At 40.3% G+C, this 17,055-nt stretch overlaps 1 protein-coding gene and 1 long non-coding RNA gene across 3 annotated transcripts in view; one reads left to right on the top strand and one right to left on the bottom strand.

The window, feature by feature from the left end:
* Positions 1-1,147: 1,147 nt before the first annotated feature.
* The window catches only part of LOC138113783 (uncharacterized), a 32,618-nt gene continuing 16,710 nt past the window's right edge, over positions 1,148-17,055 (bottom strand). The window contains exons 2-5 of the long non-coding RNA XR_011152328.1: positions 12,256-12,331; positions 4,332-4,458; positions 3,581-3,850; positions 1,148-2,841 (exon numbers count right to left, since the gene is read on the bottom strand). This is a non-coding gene — a long non-coding RNA (uncharacterized lncRNA). The remainder of the gene's footprint in view (positions 2,842-3,580; positions 3,851-4,331; positions 4,459-12,255; positions 12,332-17,055) is intronic.
* NTNG1 (netrin G1) overlaps positions 5,738-17,055 on the top strand; it is a 147,200-nt gene continuing 135,882 nt past the window's right edge. For both annotated transcript variants that reach the window (XM_069022549.1, XM_069022548.1), the window contains exon 1: positions 5,738-6,266. In XM_069022549.1, coding sequence (XP_068878650.1) covers positions 6,021-6,266 — 246 coding nt within the window. In that variant the 5' untranslated portion in view covers positions 5,738-6,020. The remainder of the gene's footprint in view (positions 6,267-17,055) is intronic.

Raw genomic sequence — 17,055 nt, 5'->3', positions numbered from 1 at the left:
CAGTTCCTCCCTTGCATCGGAAATTGCAGGCGGCTTTTCTAAACATTCACACGCACACAGAACCCCCAAAGAAAACCCCTCATGGCGGTGAGCAGCGCAGATCGGCTAAACGCGATAAAGCAGATGCTTTTCTACTCTCAAAGTTCGTGCGTGTGCGGTTTTGGCCTCTGATGAATATACTTTTATTGTTCTGCAATCAACTTTTCGCTATTCCGGATCTGATGTGGTAGGAGCCAGCATTACTTCTACAGAGATGTTAGCGGAGACAGTGAGTGGAACAAGCGGTGGAAATGCTTTTAAAGAGGGAATAAGTCACTGTCTTGCCTAAGGACAATGCGGTTGAGGATGAGAAGCTGTGGCCTGGGAAGCCCGTCAAAGGGAAGAACACCACAGCACAACTTCCTCTGGCTTGTTTTTTGTTGTTGTTGTGGTGGTGGTAGTTTGTTTTGGTTTTTTTCGTTTTGTGGTTTTCATGTGATAAAAATAAACGTTGATTTCTGGTATATTTCTGGACCTTAAAAGGATGATTACCAGAGCATTTCCAGCAGTTAGTGGTGATACTCTCACGGAGTTATGAACTTTGCTTCAACCCTCAGCCCTCTGACACTGATAAGTGGCACCAACTTTCTAGCTCTTTATGTAAATTACAGCAATAGCACAGAACAAATTCAGCAACCGGTAGGCATTAATTTTTGAGGCTAAGAACTTTCAGTTAGAAAGTCATCAGCTCACACTGTAACTTGAAAGTTTTGTAGCCCTATACCCTGGATACACTATGTGATGAGCGTGCATCAGCTTATTAAGCATGAAAAATCATTAAAAAAAACCCCAAAAACAAAGCCTGTAACTGCCCCAAATGCTAACTTAAAGTCCCAGACGAAAAACTTGCAGAACAGGTTGATGCTAGGTACAGAGATATTTAAGGCAATATTCTAGAATTATAAAGGTGCTAGAGGAAAAAATGCAGCTATGTACTAAGGCTCTAAAATTTAAATAGCTGAAATGCTTTTTACTCCATATTCTGACAGCTGATGATACCTGGCAAGTAATGGCAGTGGTAGTATGATGTGTCAGCCAGCAAAGAATAATGTGTGAAAACCAAAAGTATTTCAAGTATAGTGCCAAAACCCAGTTTACTGGTAGCAGATTGCTGAATTTTATTTTCTTTAACCAATAGGTATTGACATTTAAAATTTCTCCCGAGGCAAAGAAATCTTTTTCTGCTAAATAGTTAAATAAGCTGGATAAGAATAGAAGCTAAACTTTGATTAGAACAGCATTTGAGGCCAAAGACACCAAAGCAGTTACTTGAGTATACTGCATTTCATACAAGTATTGACAGAAATAATGTGTGTTGAATCGTTAACTATAGGTTCCCTTCTTCTTTGAATAGGTAAATAATTTAGCCTTTATAAAAGGAGTTGGTTTGTATATGTACCAGCCTCTCAAGTGTAGCATGGTATAAAACACGAGGTTTAGTAAATGTAAGTTGCATGAGGGTTAGTTCTGTTTTCTAATACACATTATTTCCTATGTTCTAAACTGGCTCTTAATAATTAATAACTGAAATGGAAGGAAAGGAGCTTTTTACTTGGGCTTGATTGGATACATTCATCTGCTTAAGCTGTTAGGGATACAAACTTGAAACATGTTTCCTTTGGAAAAATCTGTTCTGCAGCTGCCGCTGTTAGGAGGTGACAGCCGGCACTCCTTGCCTTGCTTCGTTATTTGAGCCAGTTCTCCTCAGGCTGCACTGTAATATCTGGTATTGGCTCTCATTCCTGCTCGTGTGTGGTGGGGGGATACACTCGATCCAATACATGGTCAGTGTGAGAAGTGGTCACTCTTATTTTTATTACCTCCTTCACGTTCCTGTGGCTTGCTAAAGAGAGAGGCCCAGAGCCCACCCCTATGGATCGTACAGCGATTTCCCAGCAGGGAGCTCATGCAGGGCATCCAGCCGCTGTGGCTTGTGACGAGGGAGTTATTTGGGGAAGGGGGTGGATTTTCACACTGATGGAAGGAGGCAAAGGAGGAGTGTTTGCTAACAACCCCTCATGAGACCTGAAGTTCTTCCCTGGCACTGATTGTGCCAAGATGCATTTTATCTACTCTGTAAAGGGGGTGCCTCCTGCATCTGCAGAATTAAGACGCTGTGTGAGGTGTGACTTCTCCACCTGGAAAGGGATGCATGTGCTCAGAGCCTCCTCACACCTGATTTTAGTCTGGGGGTCAGCTGCCTGCCATTCTTCTCAAATGGCTGTGACATACTCACTTGTGGCCAGAACGACCGGCACTTCGCAGACGGAGCAGCGCTCAGAGGGGAAGGCAGAGAGAGAGATGTGGCCTTCTGCACCGGTGCCTCCTAGTGCTTGCCATATTGCAGAGGCTGTGACACATGGGGATCTTCAAGGCCCCAAACGTGCCGCAGTTCCCAGCGCTGTTGCCACACACAGAAGACGCTGGGAGCGGTGTGCTCTGGAGGCTTTGCATACATTAGCTGAAGTCCTCCCAGCAGTTTGCCGTTCCCTCGCCCTCAGCCAGCAAGGACCCTGACCTTCTTTGCCACCTCCGTGGCCCCCAACACCCAGGGTGTGCAACTAGGCAGGGCAGGGTGGAGGGAATCAGGGCATCAGACAGTCATTATTCCTGATTTGTTTGATTACCTTTTTCTAAGGTCAAATACAGGCAGTACTGAGGACAAAAAACTCCATTGCTGTGCGTTGTCCACAGCTAGAGGCTTAGCACAACACATCTGGTACAGCTGTAAACTTCAGAAATGTTACTCCAAATGTTTTTTTACAAAATAATTCAAATAGATGTGTCCTTAGCAATAGGGCACTGAAATGTAAAATGCATACCATGAGTGACTCTGCAGGAACAAACATAAGCAAGACAAATTGTATAGCTCCATCGGAAGAAAACCTGGCAGCGCTCAGCACATGATCCTTAATGTGCTTTGGTCAATATCTTTCGCTATATCAATGGAAGCTCATTAAAAGAAGATATTGCAGACTAACTGAGCCATGCCATACTAGTTCTTGCCAAAGCTTGACATTTTTAATACATTAATAATATGTCTGTAATGTAATGGAAAACTATTAATCAGAACTGGTTATATGCCAGAAATTTAAGCTATAATTGGCTGCTTCTTGTCAGGAATGTCTGTCGTACACTGCTACAGCTGCTTAATGCTCAGATGTCCTGCACTCCTCTGCACTTTTTTCTTGTCAGTGCACTAAATTCAATCGATGTTATAGTCTATAATTCTGTGTAATGACCATCATTATGACTGGCTTACTTTAATGAGAATTCGTTATATGGGAAGTATTTTAGCACAGTGTGTTAAGGTAGTGGCTTGCTTCACATTATTTAGTCCTACCCGGTCCTGTTTATTAGTGGATCTGAGTCTCAGCAGTTATAAAAGGTTACGGGCAACTGAAGAGATAGAAAGGAAGATACTAAAGAAAACAAACTTTTTTTTTGCCGAATATACAAGCTGAATATACAAGCTTGCAGTCTAAAGATAATTAAACTCAGTAACTTCTTATTTCTACACAGAAAAATTATATTTACTTACTGTTTATTCCAGCTATGACCAATCCATCTCCAGTAAAGGGTATTTGATTTGCCATAGATTTAAAATAATTTGGCGCGTTTTCTAGCAAGGAGTTGTTTCCCATTTTCATAGTGACTGTTCTAAGCTATGGGGTCTTGGGGATGGGTTTTTTTCCCCTTCAAAATAGTAACGTACATTGGAAAAGAAACAGAGGGGAAGAGGTGTCTTTAGAATGACGTGGAAGGTGTTCTCTGAATTACCAAACTCCAAAATATCATGCAAACACTCCCACTGAAAACAAAAAAAAAAAAAAAAAAAAAAGAGTGTAAGGTTGCTACAAAACCAACAGTACTATATAGCGTGCTTCTTAAAAAGATTTAAATTTAGTTTGGTTTTAGAGATTTCTGCTTTTGTGTCAAATTCAGATTTGAAGCTTAAATATGTTTGAACAAATTGAGAATTGTTACTGCATGAAAATTCAGATATTCTCTGTGTATTCTGATAAAATACATGAGAGTTGTATGGTAACACTTGATAAAATGAATATAATGGAAAATTGCATTTACGTCCATACAGCAATTATTGTAAATTACTTTGCTATGGAAACACAATTCAACCATCTGTTGGCATTTCATGGTGTCTGTAGTTTAGCTCAGTTTAAGATGAAGCATTATTTAAATATAGGGAGGCTGTTTGCGAATAGCTTTGAAGATAAGTTTTGAAAATGCGTATTCCCAACATGACACGTTAAGGAGCTTACCAGGTCACATACCTCTTCCCATGGCTGTGAGGTGTAGGAGGGTTCATGACACTGGGCATAATTTAAAGCTGGGAAGCAAAGCAGGCTGCAGAAAGTGGCGACTTGCGGTTGTTTCTGAACATCTGTCCGACGGCTCTGCCTAGATTTCAGCATCCAGACAAAGGAAAGGGGGAAGTGCTGCGGCAGCTGGCTGAAATCTCCTCCTGCCGAGAGCCCAGCACCCTGGCTCCCCAACCTCGGGTGGTACAGGCTGACACCAGGCACAGGCTGACACAAATGCACTGGAATTCCTAGCCCTGGTTTTCCTTGTCCCTGTTCAGGATACTTACTCTGTCTTTGCAGTTTTCCTCATACATAATTTGGATCTTTACCTGTTTTATTTAGGAAATATATATTTGAAGTTGCTATGATAACATTCTAGCATTGTATACCTATAATTATGCGATTCAGGTGCTACAAAGCAAGGGAATTTCTAGTTGCTTTCTGAAAAGGGGAAAGGGCATATATCTGTTGTGAAATAAATGCTGAGTACTCAGGTACAGCCACCCTCAAACCTAAGAAAATAAGGAGGGAAAACATCCTTATAGTAAGCTACAAAATAAGCCATTATCTTTATCAGTAGTTTGTCATCAATGTGCTCAGTAAATCACAGTTCAAAGGGAAAAAAAAAGGAAACAAAGCTCTTGCAACACTAATGAGAAATGTCAAGGAAATTTAAATGTACTTGCCATATCTTTGCTATTCTTAATAATAATAATACAAAAGAAATATGTAAGGCTTTTGGAGCTCCATGAGGCCCACTTGCCAAGAAACTACCAGCACCTGCTAGCCCTGATACCCATCTCTGTGTCACTTTAATAAAAGAATCTTGCTGCTGCTGCCCCACTGTGCTGGGCTGCCTGCTCCCCTGCCTGCCTGCACCATCTGGGCCATGGCTGAGTTCAGTAGTTCGCTCTCCAGTTTTGCTAGGGTGAAAATACAGTTTTGGAAGCAGGAACCTCTAACTCACCTGGAACATTATAAATCTGTCTTTGTTAGAGAACCGTTAAATCCTTCATGTCAAAATACTTTTCACTGTGAATGATTTTGGTAGTTCCTTCATTCTAGCACAGAACCCACAGTAAAGGTTATCCATATTATACCAATTTGCTTTATATTGCATCTAACCTCCAAAATGTCAACATATCGTATATTTGTAATGCATTGATTCTTGGACAATAACTCTAATTTTTTATTGTTTCTAAAAGGGTGCTGGTGCCAGAAGAAAAGAATGATTGATGAGAAACAGACACCAGCCTGTAGACACTCACCCTTTTCCTTCGGATACTGATTTATCAGTGTGTCCAGGCATCCCCTGCTAGCCCTGAACACGGAGGATCACTCAGGGTTATCGACAGTGTAGCTGAAGACCTGCAACTTCACAAATTATTATCTGCTATTGGACATCTTTTACAAGAAACCCTGACAGATAAGTTATAAGACAAAGGACAAGTGCTGCATTGTTGTGAAAGGCTGTCATCAGGGCCTGGGTGGCTTCTACCAAAGTCTTTAACATAGTGAACAAACATCCTGTCCTAATGCTTCACATATGAGTTGGAACCTATTTTATAAATGTATACATGCATATGTACATATAATTGCTAGACTGCACATACGCCAGCACTGAGCATCCTTACGAAGCTGACATAAAAGGATTTAGAAATGTATTTGTCAAGATTCCTGTCACTTCACGCCCTCTGGGTTACTGTATCCTCCGTGATGCAGCACTACCCTTCTGTCTGGGGACATTATGACGTGTGTAAGACTCAGATTTACACGGAAGAAGGAAAAGTATGGGATTACATGGCCTGCCAGCCAGAAGCCAGAGATATGATCAAATACGTAAAAGTGACTCTGGATCCCCCAGACATAACGTGTGGAGATCCTCCTGAGACTTTCTGTGCAATGGTAAGGCAAGCTTTTCATTTTGCGTAATTAGTGGGGATATATTTGTGATAGATGGCTTCAAAACAGAAGCCCTAGAGCGCACGTGAAATTATCCAAGAAAACCTGCATCATATTCCAAATGTGAAAGGTTCTGCTGTACAAAACTCTGAGCAGTACATCAAGCTGAGCAATGAGATGTTCTGCTTATGAGGACCTAACTTGACTTTGTCTGAATTCACTGTCTCTCTACATAAACTTTTAATGTATCAGAAGAAAGCAGCATAAAACTTCTAATGTGCTAACCGTAACTGGGGTGGCCTTTTCCTGATCAAGAAAGACTTGAATGAACTGATTCCACTAAAATCAGTTCAAAGCATCATAGCATGGCATAATTAAGCATAATTTCTGAACATTGAGACCAGTTGAACTCAAATTGCTAAAGCTTAAAAAATGGTGGTGGGAGCTGGGCTGTTAAAGTTTTCCCAGCTACCCAAAGAGCTGCAGTAGGTGTGTATGGACAGTACAGCAAAAAACACCTCCAAGCTCTAGCAACTACTCACAGCTTTCTTCGTAACTGGAACTAGGCATTCAAGCAAACTAAAAGAGACCAAAGCTCCTTATTTTACATGGTCCTGAAACAGACGGGGTTTGGAAATGTTTGGCTTGGTAAATAATTGCACAGGTATAAGAAACCAGGCAGACACTATGTATATACACGAATACATATATGTATGTATATCAATCTTTTACAGCTGTGCTGCTCCCAAGTGTTTCACAGATCAGGCTGTGAGAAATCATTTCAGTTAAAGGAGATCTTTAACTTGTAGATAACTTCTTTGTTCTCACACCCACAGAGGATTCCTTTTCTTTGCCACTGAATATTTCTGTTAAATACTGAGTGGAAAATACTGAGTTCCTTGACTAGAAAATATGAGTTTGGGGTACAAAACATGCATACTTACTTCTGTTAATACAGCACTGGAAACATGCATCACATTACCTACATTATTTAGGTTTGAAAAACCAATGAGTTCTGGTGAGGTTATCACAACTGAGAAAAGTCTACAAGATATTTATTTGCCTGTGTACAAATCATCATTGCTGGGTGACAGCATCCCCACAGGAAGGAAATTTGCTTTTAAATGCCTTGTGGCATCATTTTCCACCGCTGCTGTTCTGTAAGGAGTTCAGATCCAACCACACATACATTTAAGGCATTATTTGTACGCATGCAGCTGCTTCCCACGTACATTATGGTAATAACCACGTGATAAATTGCGGAGCTACATGCATAAATTACATTCACTATGAACCTTTGACTGCACCACTTGCTCTCTGCCCACCAATCCATCTCTGCTGACATGCTTTGACACTCTAAACCTCTGAGCAACTTCAAGCAGCCACTGTTTAAAAACAAATAAAAGTCATATGCCCCACATAATATTGTCTTACAGGTTATTTCTTAATCTTGAAATATATTTTCTCCCTCTGAATAGTAATAGCTGTGATTTAGCACTCAGTAATATTTAGTAACTCATCATGTAATGCAAAAAGTTGTTATTTTAATGAAACAAAAAACCAAAACAAACAAGCCTGCTCAGTAAAATTTGTTTTTTCCTTTTAGTGCAGATAAACACTGCAGCAGTTCCTCTCAAGTAATTTTGTAAGTTTCTGGAGGCCTTTATTATCAGTATGAGCTCTAGTTAGAACAATGATTTTGAACAAAAAACAACCAGCCAAACAAAAGACATTTTGATTAAATCTAAATGTTAAACTGGTGCCAAAACTCCACCTGAAAACATTTGACCTCACAAGGTCACCAATGCTGTGATGTGGGATGAAAGTTTGCTTGGGAACGACCTGAGGTTACAGCTGTAGCTCACTTGCAGCTTAAGCTTATGAGATGCAGAAGGCCACCAGAATCCTCACATGAGGAGCAGAGAAAGAGGAGTAATTGGGGAAGAGAGAGGGAGCACGCAGAATGAGAGTATTTAGCTACACAAGTGTAGAGTGACTGACTCTTACATGATAAACTGTTGGATTTGCTTCCACTGTAGACGTATATCGTACTCATACACTATATTTAGATATGCATTGGTAATGGCTTGGCTTGCTTGAAACATAAGGAAAATGACAAATATTTGACGTTCCTAAGGTACTGCCCCCATGGCTCACAGCAGAGAATTCTCATCCCTAAAAATGCTTCATATCTGTCTGTACCATAGCTACCTGTAGGAATTAGATATTTCCTCAAAATGAGGTTTTATATATTTTGTAGGGATGAGCCTTTGGCATTTTTGAGGAGATCTTTTATTTTTGTGTTCACTTTTGGTTTTAGAAAATGAGTTAAGAAGATAACACTGTCATACTTGGAGAAAGTGGGCAGTGGAAAAAAGAGCTCTTTTGTGTTAGGCATGTTCTTGTGATAAAAATCCCAAATTTGAAGTGACAAAGATGCAAAGGTTTCTTTTCAGCATGGTGAAGTGCCAAACTGGCTTACACAAGTGCTTGGTTTTCTTGTTGTAAGCACAGGCTATGTGCCTGCTAAACCTGTACCACTGATTTGCTATTGAAATTGGGTTAACACTGACTTGGAGAAGAACAGGGTATTTCTGATATTCTAACAATAAGCAAGGGTACCGAGCAGCCAAGTCTGCTTCTGCAGGATGACAAGGAGGTTGAATCAGCCTCCTGTTTTATTTGCATCTCAGTTCCCTGATCAGGTTTAATAATTTTCTGTTCACCAAATGGACTAAGGTACTAGCTGTTGAGTCTCTGTCAGCCTTTGGTGTAATATAGATTAGATCCTTGAAACAAACCAGACTGGGAATTTCATTCAAGTCCTGCTGGGAGATTATGGTAAAATCTAAGGCAGTCTGTGAGAGTAGGTTATAATAATCTTCAATAACACACAGTACAGCCGTGCATTGCAATGCGTGCAAGCATACAGTACAGAGGAGATGAGTGGTTAAATTGGCCCACTACTTATTTCTGCATGTTCCCCATGGAATTAAATGTTCTTACGAGCCCATGATGAATTTTTACTTAGTGAGCTTGTTTAGTTGACAGACTGAATAACAGGGCTTTACATATGTAAATTTGTTGCAAAATATAACAGCCCTAGCTGGCAGCTAAAGCCAGCATTTGGCAGCTCACCACTTGCAGGTACCTTTGGGGTGTCTCCCCAGAACAGCATTTGTAGGTCTTATGGGGAGTATGCAGCAGGAAAACTATCCCACAGTTGCTTTTAGGCATTCTGAGAATAACATTATAGTTTCTAGTGACATTCAATATTGACAGCTCATGAGATTATTCTGAAACCTCAAACCCCTGGAGTCCTACGATTATGATTATGTGAGATTCTCAGCTTTCATTTAAAACATCATCTTTATGTCCTTAGTCCTTCTGGTTGCAGGGAAAAGTCTGAAAATGAAACCAAGAAGCTCAAAAAGCAGAAGCCAAACAAATAGCCTTCCAAATTATTATTTGTTTAAATCTCATCATATTTAAAGTCATTCAGGATTTTTATGGCTTGGAAAGGATTTTTGCTCAAGAGAAGAGATGCATAAAAGAAACTTATAAACAATAAGTGTCTAAGAGCAGTGAACACTTATAATTTGTAGATGTGGAGTTGCATGTATCTGTAAGGAGGATGTGACAGCATCCTTCCACAATAAACAGCACTCCCCCTGCCTATGGGATAACCAACACTGTGGGGAAAGGGCTCACTGGTCAGCTCTGTCTTCCCTGTACGTTTTAAAGCAATCTCTAGCTGCTTAGAGTGAGGTACATGTGCTGGCAGAAGGTGGCTGCCTGCTTTCTGTGGTATTCCTTCGAGGAAATTTGGACATCTTTTGTCAGTCACAGAGTTGGATTGAACAGCCACAGTGTTTGAGCCAGCGTGACCCATTCCTGCAGGTCTGTAATTTATGAACTTTGAGCATTTGGCATTGCTAAGAGTGTGTCTGGCACCATATGCTTGTGCATAGCTGGGAGGAGAGAGGAGAGGAAGAAGCTATTTACATTTTCAGGTTTGAACTGCAAGTTTCACTTTGCAGAGACACTAAGCAAATTTTGAAGTACCTGGCGGTGCTACTCTGTGCGGCCTGCAGCATTTCAGTGCGAAACAAATCTGCTTTACGTCCCTGGGAGTAACTAACAGTCAGTAAAATCTACTTTCCTCTTTGTAAGAACAATTCCACAATACTCTGTCCAGTCAGAAAGAGAAACAAATCTGACTTCTCATGACCGTCACCATGTTTTGCTCTACCAGAACAGTGTGTAGGTGGCTGCTGGCTTTCCTTCTAAAACATTTGTCATCTATATCCCTGGTACAAGCATCAGGAACCTGATGATGCTGCTCACAGCTCAGGGATCCTGTCACTGCCCTGCACATGGACTGGCCCCTCTGCTGAAATCCAGCCTTTAGCACGGGGTTTGCATTCAAACGTGAGCCAGGATTACTGTGCAAATTCATTATGAATTTAACCAGGAGACTCCTAGTGGCTATTGCTGTAATTTGCAAACTAGAGACGAATTTATGTTACCAACCTGTGTTTGCAGCTCAAATGGCAACATGAAAATATAATTTTCTGTTTGTGTTTAGACCTAGCTATCATAACACCATCCCAACGGCTAAAATATTATGAAATTATCATCAATTATAGTTGCCTGCAGCTAATTTCCTTCATAGGTTAAACAGAAGCTTGAAAAGGAGCCTGCAGATGGGAGTCCTGTGCATTTGTACAATTTATAGAGCAGAAATGCTGATGACAGTAGAAATTCGAGCCCTTGAGTGCTACTCTATATTTCATAGCCAATCAAAACTAAATTAAGAAACAAAGATTATTAAAAAGTATTCTGCACATGTAATTCTGGCATAATATTATGAGGTGGACATTAAATTTTTCCCTCTGAGACTTTCAGCATCATTAATATAGCATTCCTTTAATTACAAGTAGGCTCATATTCCTAAAAAAAAAGGAAATACTGTGTAGCATAGATACTGATACCATTATTATGTTTACTGAAATAATTAAATGAACAGATACTCTTGAGTAATGGATAAATCACAATATGAAACAAAAATTCTTTTTGAAAGCATTTTGACATTCATACTTTCTCAAGTAAGACATTTTAAAAGAGTGTTGTGCAATATCATTAAGAGATGCTGTTAAGAAAAAAGCTTTTTTCTTTTATGGGCTAAATTAGAATTTAGAATCCTTCATTTTTATTCTATCTGTATAGTCTTACTATGTGGCATGGGTTAGAATGGGAACAGGAAGTTAAAGATGAAGCTATTGCTACTGTCTTGTTTTAAGTGGATTTTCATAGTTGTATATTTTTAAAGCGTGTACAGCTCAAAGTTATTGCAGACTTTATTTACAACATCTGCATTCATCTAATCTGAATTCCTTGGGCACGGATAATTATTACAACTGTCTCTTTGTCATTGTAGGAGAACACCTTACCCTTCAGGGAGTGGGGTTTTTATTTTATTTATTTTATGATGCCTCCTCTTAAGCTACTGAACATTTAATTTCATTTCTAATACCCCAAGACCTGTGAACTACAGCCCCTTCCCGGTGGCCTGTCCCCAATAGGGCAGGACAGCTCAGCCCCCACTGCTGTGGCTGTTCCCATCCAAGCCCCACTGAGCCCCTCTCACAGCCCCTCAGCAGCCAGGAGGGTGAGGGACACGAGGAGCACAGACTCTCCCTGTGCTGTGTCCCAGGGAAGTGAGGAGCACAGACTAACCCTGTGCTGTGTCCCAGGGAAGTGAGGAGCACAGACTGTCCCTGTGCTGTGTCCCAGGGAAGTGAGGAGCACAGACTGTCCCTGTGCTGTGCCCCAGGGAAGTGAGGAGCACAGACTCTCCCTGTGCTGTGTCCCAGGGAAGTGAGGAGCACAGACTGTCCCTGTGCTGTGCCCCAGGGAAGTGAGGAGCACAGACTCTCCCTGTGCTGTCCCCCAGCTCCCTCCCACTGGTCAGCGCCACACGCCAGCCTACCTGTGCCTCTGGCAGCAGCCTGCTGCACACTCGGCAAAGGCTCCTTGGTCCTCATGGGAAAGGATTTCTTGGTTCCCTACAAGATAAAAAAAAAAAAGGATATACTTAATGACAGCAGGAATAAAAAAATAGTTTGGTAAAATCTCTGTTCTCTTCCAACTGGAAGCAATCTAAAAATTAATAATTGCTCATAAATCAAAACTGAGGATTGGCAGTAAAACAGATTTGCATTTTACTCATTATCACACATCAAGATTCTCCAGTAAATCATTAACAACACTCTGTCCAGTTGCTTTTTTTTTCTCCTCAGTTACACTTTGAGTACTGGAATGTTTTCAAGCCTTAAACAAAACAAAAGCACGCCCACAAGGTACTTCATTTGTTAAAAATATTTGCGAGCAGAACAAGGCTCCTAAAGAAAATCGAGAGCTTCTACATATTTTCAGTTGCAGTTTTAAAACACATGTCACTAGTGTGTGTAGAAGTACATCTTTTTAAGAAAATGTATATTTTATAAATACACTTTGTAAAAGTAGCTGTTAAGCATTTTCTAGCACTGCCTTTATTCCATTTGCTACTTGCTCTTCTAGTTTGGTTTATTTTTCCCCTGAAGTTAGCTGGGAATAGTAGACATTTTTAAACAATTATTTGAATAACAATTGATCTTAAAAAGCAAGGAACCATGCCAGGGGAGATTGTGGCCCTATGGACGAGGTTCTTAAAAATACCTGAGCTGGTGCCTCCCCCTGCTGCTCCCCTCCTCCCTGGCCCCCCAAAGCACCAAGGTGGGTATCTGGGGGGAGATACCCAAGTACTCTCTGGGAACTTGGAGTTTTGGCCCTGTTTGGGTATGGAACCAGTAACACCAATTTTATAAATAAATAAATATCTTCCACTATAAAATAAATACTCAAGACATCCATGGTGAATGTGAATGGCTTGCTGTCAATGCAGTTGGACCAGAAATGTCCCCTCAGCAGCACCTTTAGTGAAGTAAAAAATGCTACTTTATAAATAAAAGATTTACTAGCAACCTATTGTAATTTGAACGGCTGCTGGTGAGGCAGAGGTGATCTCGAGCCTGTGGCTCACTGCAGGGAGACTCCTGACAAGATTTGCTGCTCTCTACTGCAGAGACAGTGCAGTACAGCAGCACATCCCAAACGGTGCTCCTTGGCCGGGGCAGGACAGCACATCCCTCCTGGGCTGATGGGAGGCAGAGCTGGGTGACCCCATTTCTCCTCTGCTAGAAACCCTGAACTGAGAATTTTTTCCAGGATGCTAAATCCTACTTTCAGCAGAGCGACCTTTGCTTCCCAACCTGCTGGTGTCACACAGGCAGCCTGGAGGAGCAGAGCTGCAGCACTGCCCCCTCGGTTTGCTTTTGCACATTTTGGTCAGGGGCACAATGCCCTGCCCTCCCAAGGGAGCTGTGCAGCGTCAGGCTTTCCAGGCTGAGGACACTGTACAAGCAGCATGATATATTTCTTCCCACTGTGGTGGACAAGTCTCAGAGCGTGAATTTTGGATTTACTTGGCAGAACGGAGCAGAGATAGTTTTATGCTGCAGGTTTGTCAAAATTATCTGGATAAACATGTTTTTCCATCTTCATTTACTACCTGTACATCTCTGAACCCCAGAGTTTCATGTTTCTTTCTTGTAGAGCTTGTACTTTATAAAAGCTAAGAATCACTGGAAACCAAATGCAAGTTCCTGAGGCAGTTCCATATATTAAAATTTCCATTTGTAAGCATCTTGTTGAAACAAAGCCAAGTGAACTCAGCTTAGAGTTCTACAAACCTAGTGTACATCAGGACAACCATTCTGGTTAGTGGGCTCCCCAGAGTCCTTCGAGAAGGCAGAAATCAGTAAGTTGACTCTCAAGTAATGATTTTAACATTTAGACATTTACGTTACTTATAAAGCATCCAGTCCTAATGCAATCCAAATCACCTTCATTCATTCAAGAAAAAATAAATGTACAAACTGAGATAATAATCTGCATTTCCATCCCTTCTGCTCTATGCTGGGAAGCAGAGGGGGAGAAATACAGACAGGCATTAGCAATCCCTCTTGACAAAGTATGGAAATTACCCATCTCATTATGTGAGGATTAAAACCTATGATTTATTTTTACCCACAGAGTTTAGAAAGGGCTGAATTTGTGGGAGCTGGTCAATTTTAGTTGTGAGTACCACTGCCACTTTTTTTTTTAATACCGATGCTGTTTTGCCAAAACCGCCATTTCCAATACACAAAATACCATATCTACTTAAGAGTAGCTAAAACCGGGTGAGAGATCTGTTAATCCAAATATTTCTTGACTTGTTTCAAGGCCTATAAATCCTGCCTGAATATGCAAATAAAAAATAATCCCAGATACTATTAAGACTATTGACTGATGAGATGCAGATCCCCACGTACACTGGAATGCTAATCTCCCTAGCTAAAAAATAGGGGGTAGCTCTATACCCGATTTTCTTGTAGAAACAATGACTCTTGATACACATTTTAGGTATGGAAGTTTGTACGTTCACAGGTCACTTGCAGTGACATCATCCTGATCTACAAGTACAAATATAGCTAAGGACACAAAAATTCTTGGCATTGAGCTGACTTGGCAACGTGTATAAGTGATTTCATGTAGCTTTGATGTTGGTTGTGTTGTGTTTTCTGGAAAATGGTTTTATTTCTTATCTTCTAGTTCTTTAGGCAGATTGTTTATATGGAATTTAGAAATAAAAAAAGGGGAGGAGAGAAAAGGGTGCAAATGAATTTTAATTATATTTACTACAAGAAGCAAGAAATTGTTCTATATCAGGGATGTTTTATGTCAGGCTTCAGCCCAGAGAGAATTTTTATAGCTTAGTAGTTGTAAAACCTCTAAAAGAAGACACCATTATGATGAAAAGAGCATTTGCTTACATGTACGTGCTGTGTCTTTCCAACATCTTGGTGCATTTTAGATTTTTATCTGTAAAACTGTCAAGAGCCACATTTTAACTCATCAATTTGATTTTTACCAGCTACACCTGCTCATAAGACGCTTTCCTCCAGTGAAAACTAGAAACTGAGCTACTTGTGGGTGACATTTAGGAGTGACTGGGGGTGGGGAGATGGTAAAAAATAAATAAAGAGGAATAGCAAACAACTACACAAAAGCCCTCATCCTCTAAAAACAGCAACGTGCATAGCTATAGAAAAAAAAGTACAGAATGCAATTTTCTAACTGCTAAAACAACTTTTTCTACACGTGCTATTTTCCTCATCTATTTTTATCATAGGCTTCCAGACTGACATGCCTCTTGGCTTCCTTGACCATATGGATCTGCCAAGTGGTATGAATACTGTAGGGATAGCCTGCAGAAATATCCTAGCAAGGTGTCTCACTTCACAAGGGTTGATTCAGACTTCCAGACACGTTAAGTAACGGGTTTAAGGGGTTCAAGCATTGTAGCTTTCCTCACTAAATTTGTGGGGTAAATTTTTGCCAACCATTTGCAGATGAAAACCCTGTTTTCCTGAAAAAGAAGTGGAATAAGCCTTTGAAAACAAAATGTTAAGAACATAGAAGCTTTTTGTTATCTGAAGCAGTGGCTTTGATTTTTTAAAAAAGATACGCTTCGATAACTAAAAGGAAATTAGAAGTGACTCATCATGTATATTTCATGCCTAAGAGCTAGTGTTTGACTTTACATCAACAGGACTTAAAATATGATCTTCCACTGAAATTAATGTGTCCTGTGTTAGGCAACAGAAGGACTCCTACTGACAGCAATGGATGGCAACAAAATACTTCTTCCTTAGTAGTGAGCATTATCCTCTGCACTGTACCAGTTTGAAACTCTCAACTGGAAACCATAAAACCATCTTAAGTAAAGGTAAAGTTAACTGTATGCCTTTATATTCTAATATTTTTCTTAGAAGCAATTTCACTGAAGTTTACTTATTTCCAGCTTTTTCAGTTTTGAAATCTTCTTTTACTCATTTTACTGGTGCTGGGTTTTGGATTACTTCAGCCACTGTGAGCTTCAGTGCAAGGCTCTTTGTCCCTAGTGACAAAACAGGTTTTGGATAATAGGACATTATCCATCTTTTCTTGGGTACAGTTTTGGGGTATACAAGAATACACTGAAAGCATATTTTAGACCACCTAGCTGGAAAGTGCCAGCTACTCTATATATATATATATATATATATATATATATAGAATACATAACAGGGTTTGTATATTAAAATACTGTTTTAGCTTTATGCATCTCATGGATTATTTGTAAATAATTGAAAAGGACAAGACTATTATTGACTAATCTTTCTGTAGTTCTCCATAACTGCACCATCATTGCTTGTAGCACTTAAACATTAGCTAAGCGTCATCAATCATGAACTTAAAGTTTTATAAGTTTAAAAACAGGTCTCCAAAAACACTACAACAGTTGTCCTTCCTTTGTTTATCAGAAAAGGTGGGGGTTTCAGCATAACATTTTGTCAAATGTTAAGCCTTAACAAAAAGTGTGCCATTTTTCAGTGTTAAACAGTGGACTGATGTCTGAAATACAACATGGAGTTTGTTTGGGTTTTTTGAAGCCATACACACGATTGTTTCCCCACTTCTACAATTTACAAGGCCTCAGCTGGTGTAAATCGGTGTATGCGCATTTAATGGGATGGTGCGGCAGGCAGCTCTCACACATCTGCCACTTGTGCAGTCCCTGCAGCCCTCCTGGGTGCCAGCCCCTCTGTCCCTGTCTTGAAAATGGTGGAGAAAACAAAGACTGAAGAGAGAAATAGGGAGTTTT

Source organism: Aphelocoma coerulescens, chromosome 8 (assembly GCF_041296385.1).
Source record: "Aphelocoma coerulescens isolate FSJ_1873_10779 chromosome 8, UR_Acoe_1.0, whole genome shotgun sequence".
Lineage (NCBI taxonomy): Eukaryota > Metazoa > Chordata > Aves > Passeriformes > Corvidae > Aphelocoma > Aphelocoma coerulescens.
The sequence above is the reverse complement of the archived record's forward strand: the minus strand, read 5'-3'. Positions and strand labels throughout refer to the sequence as shown.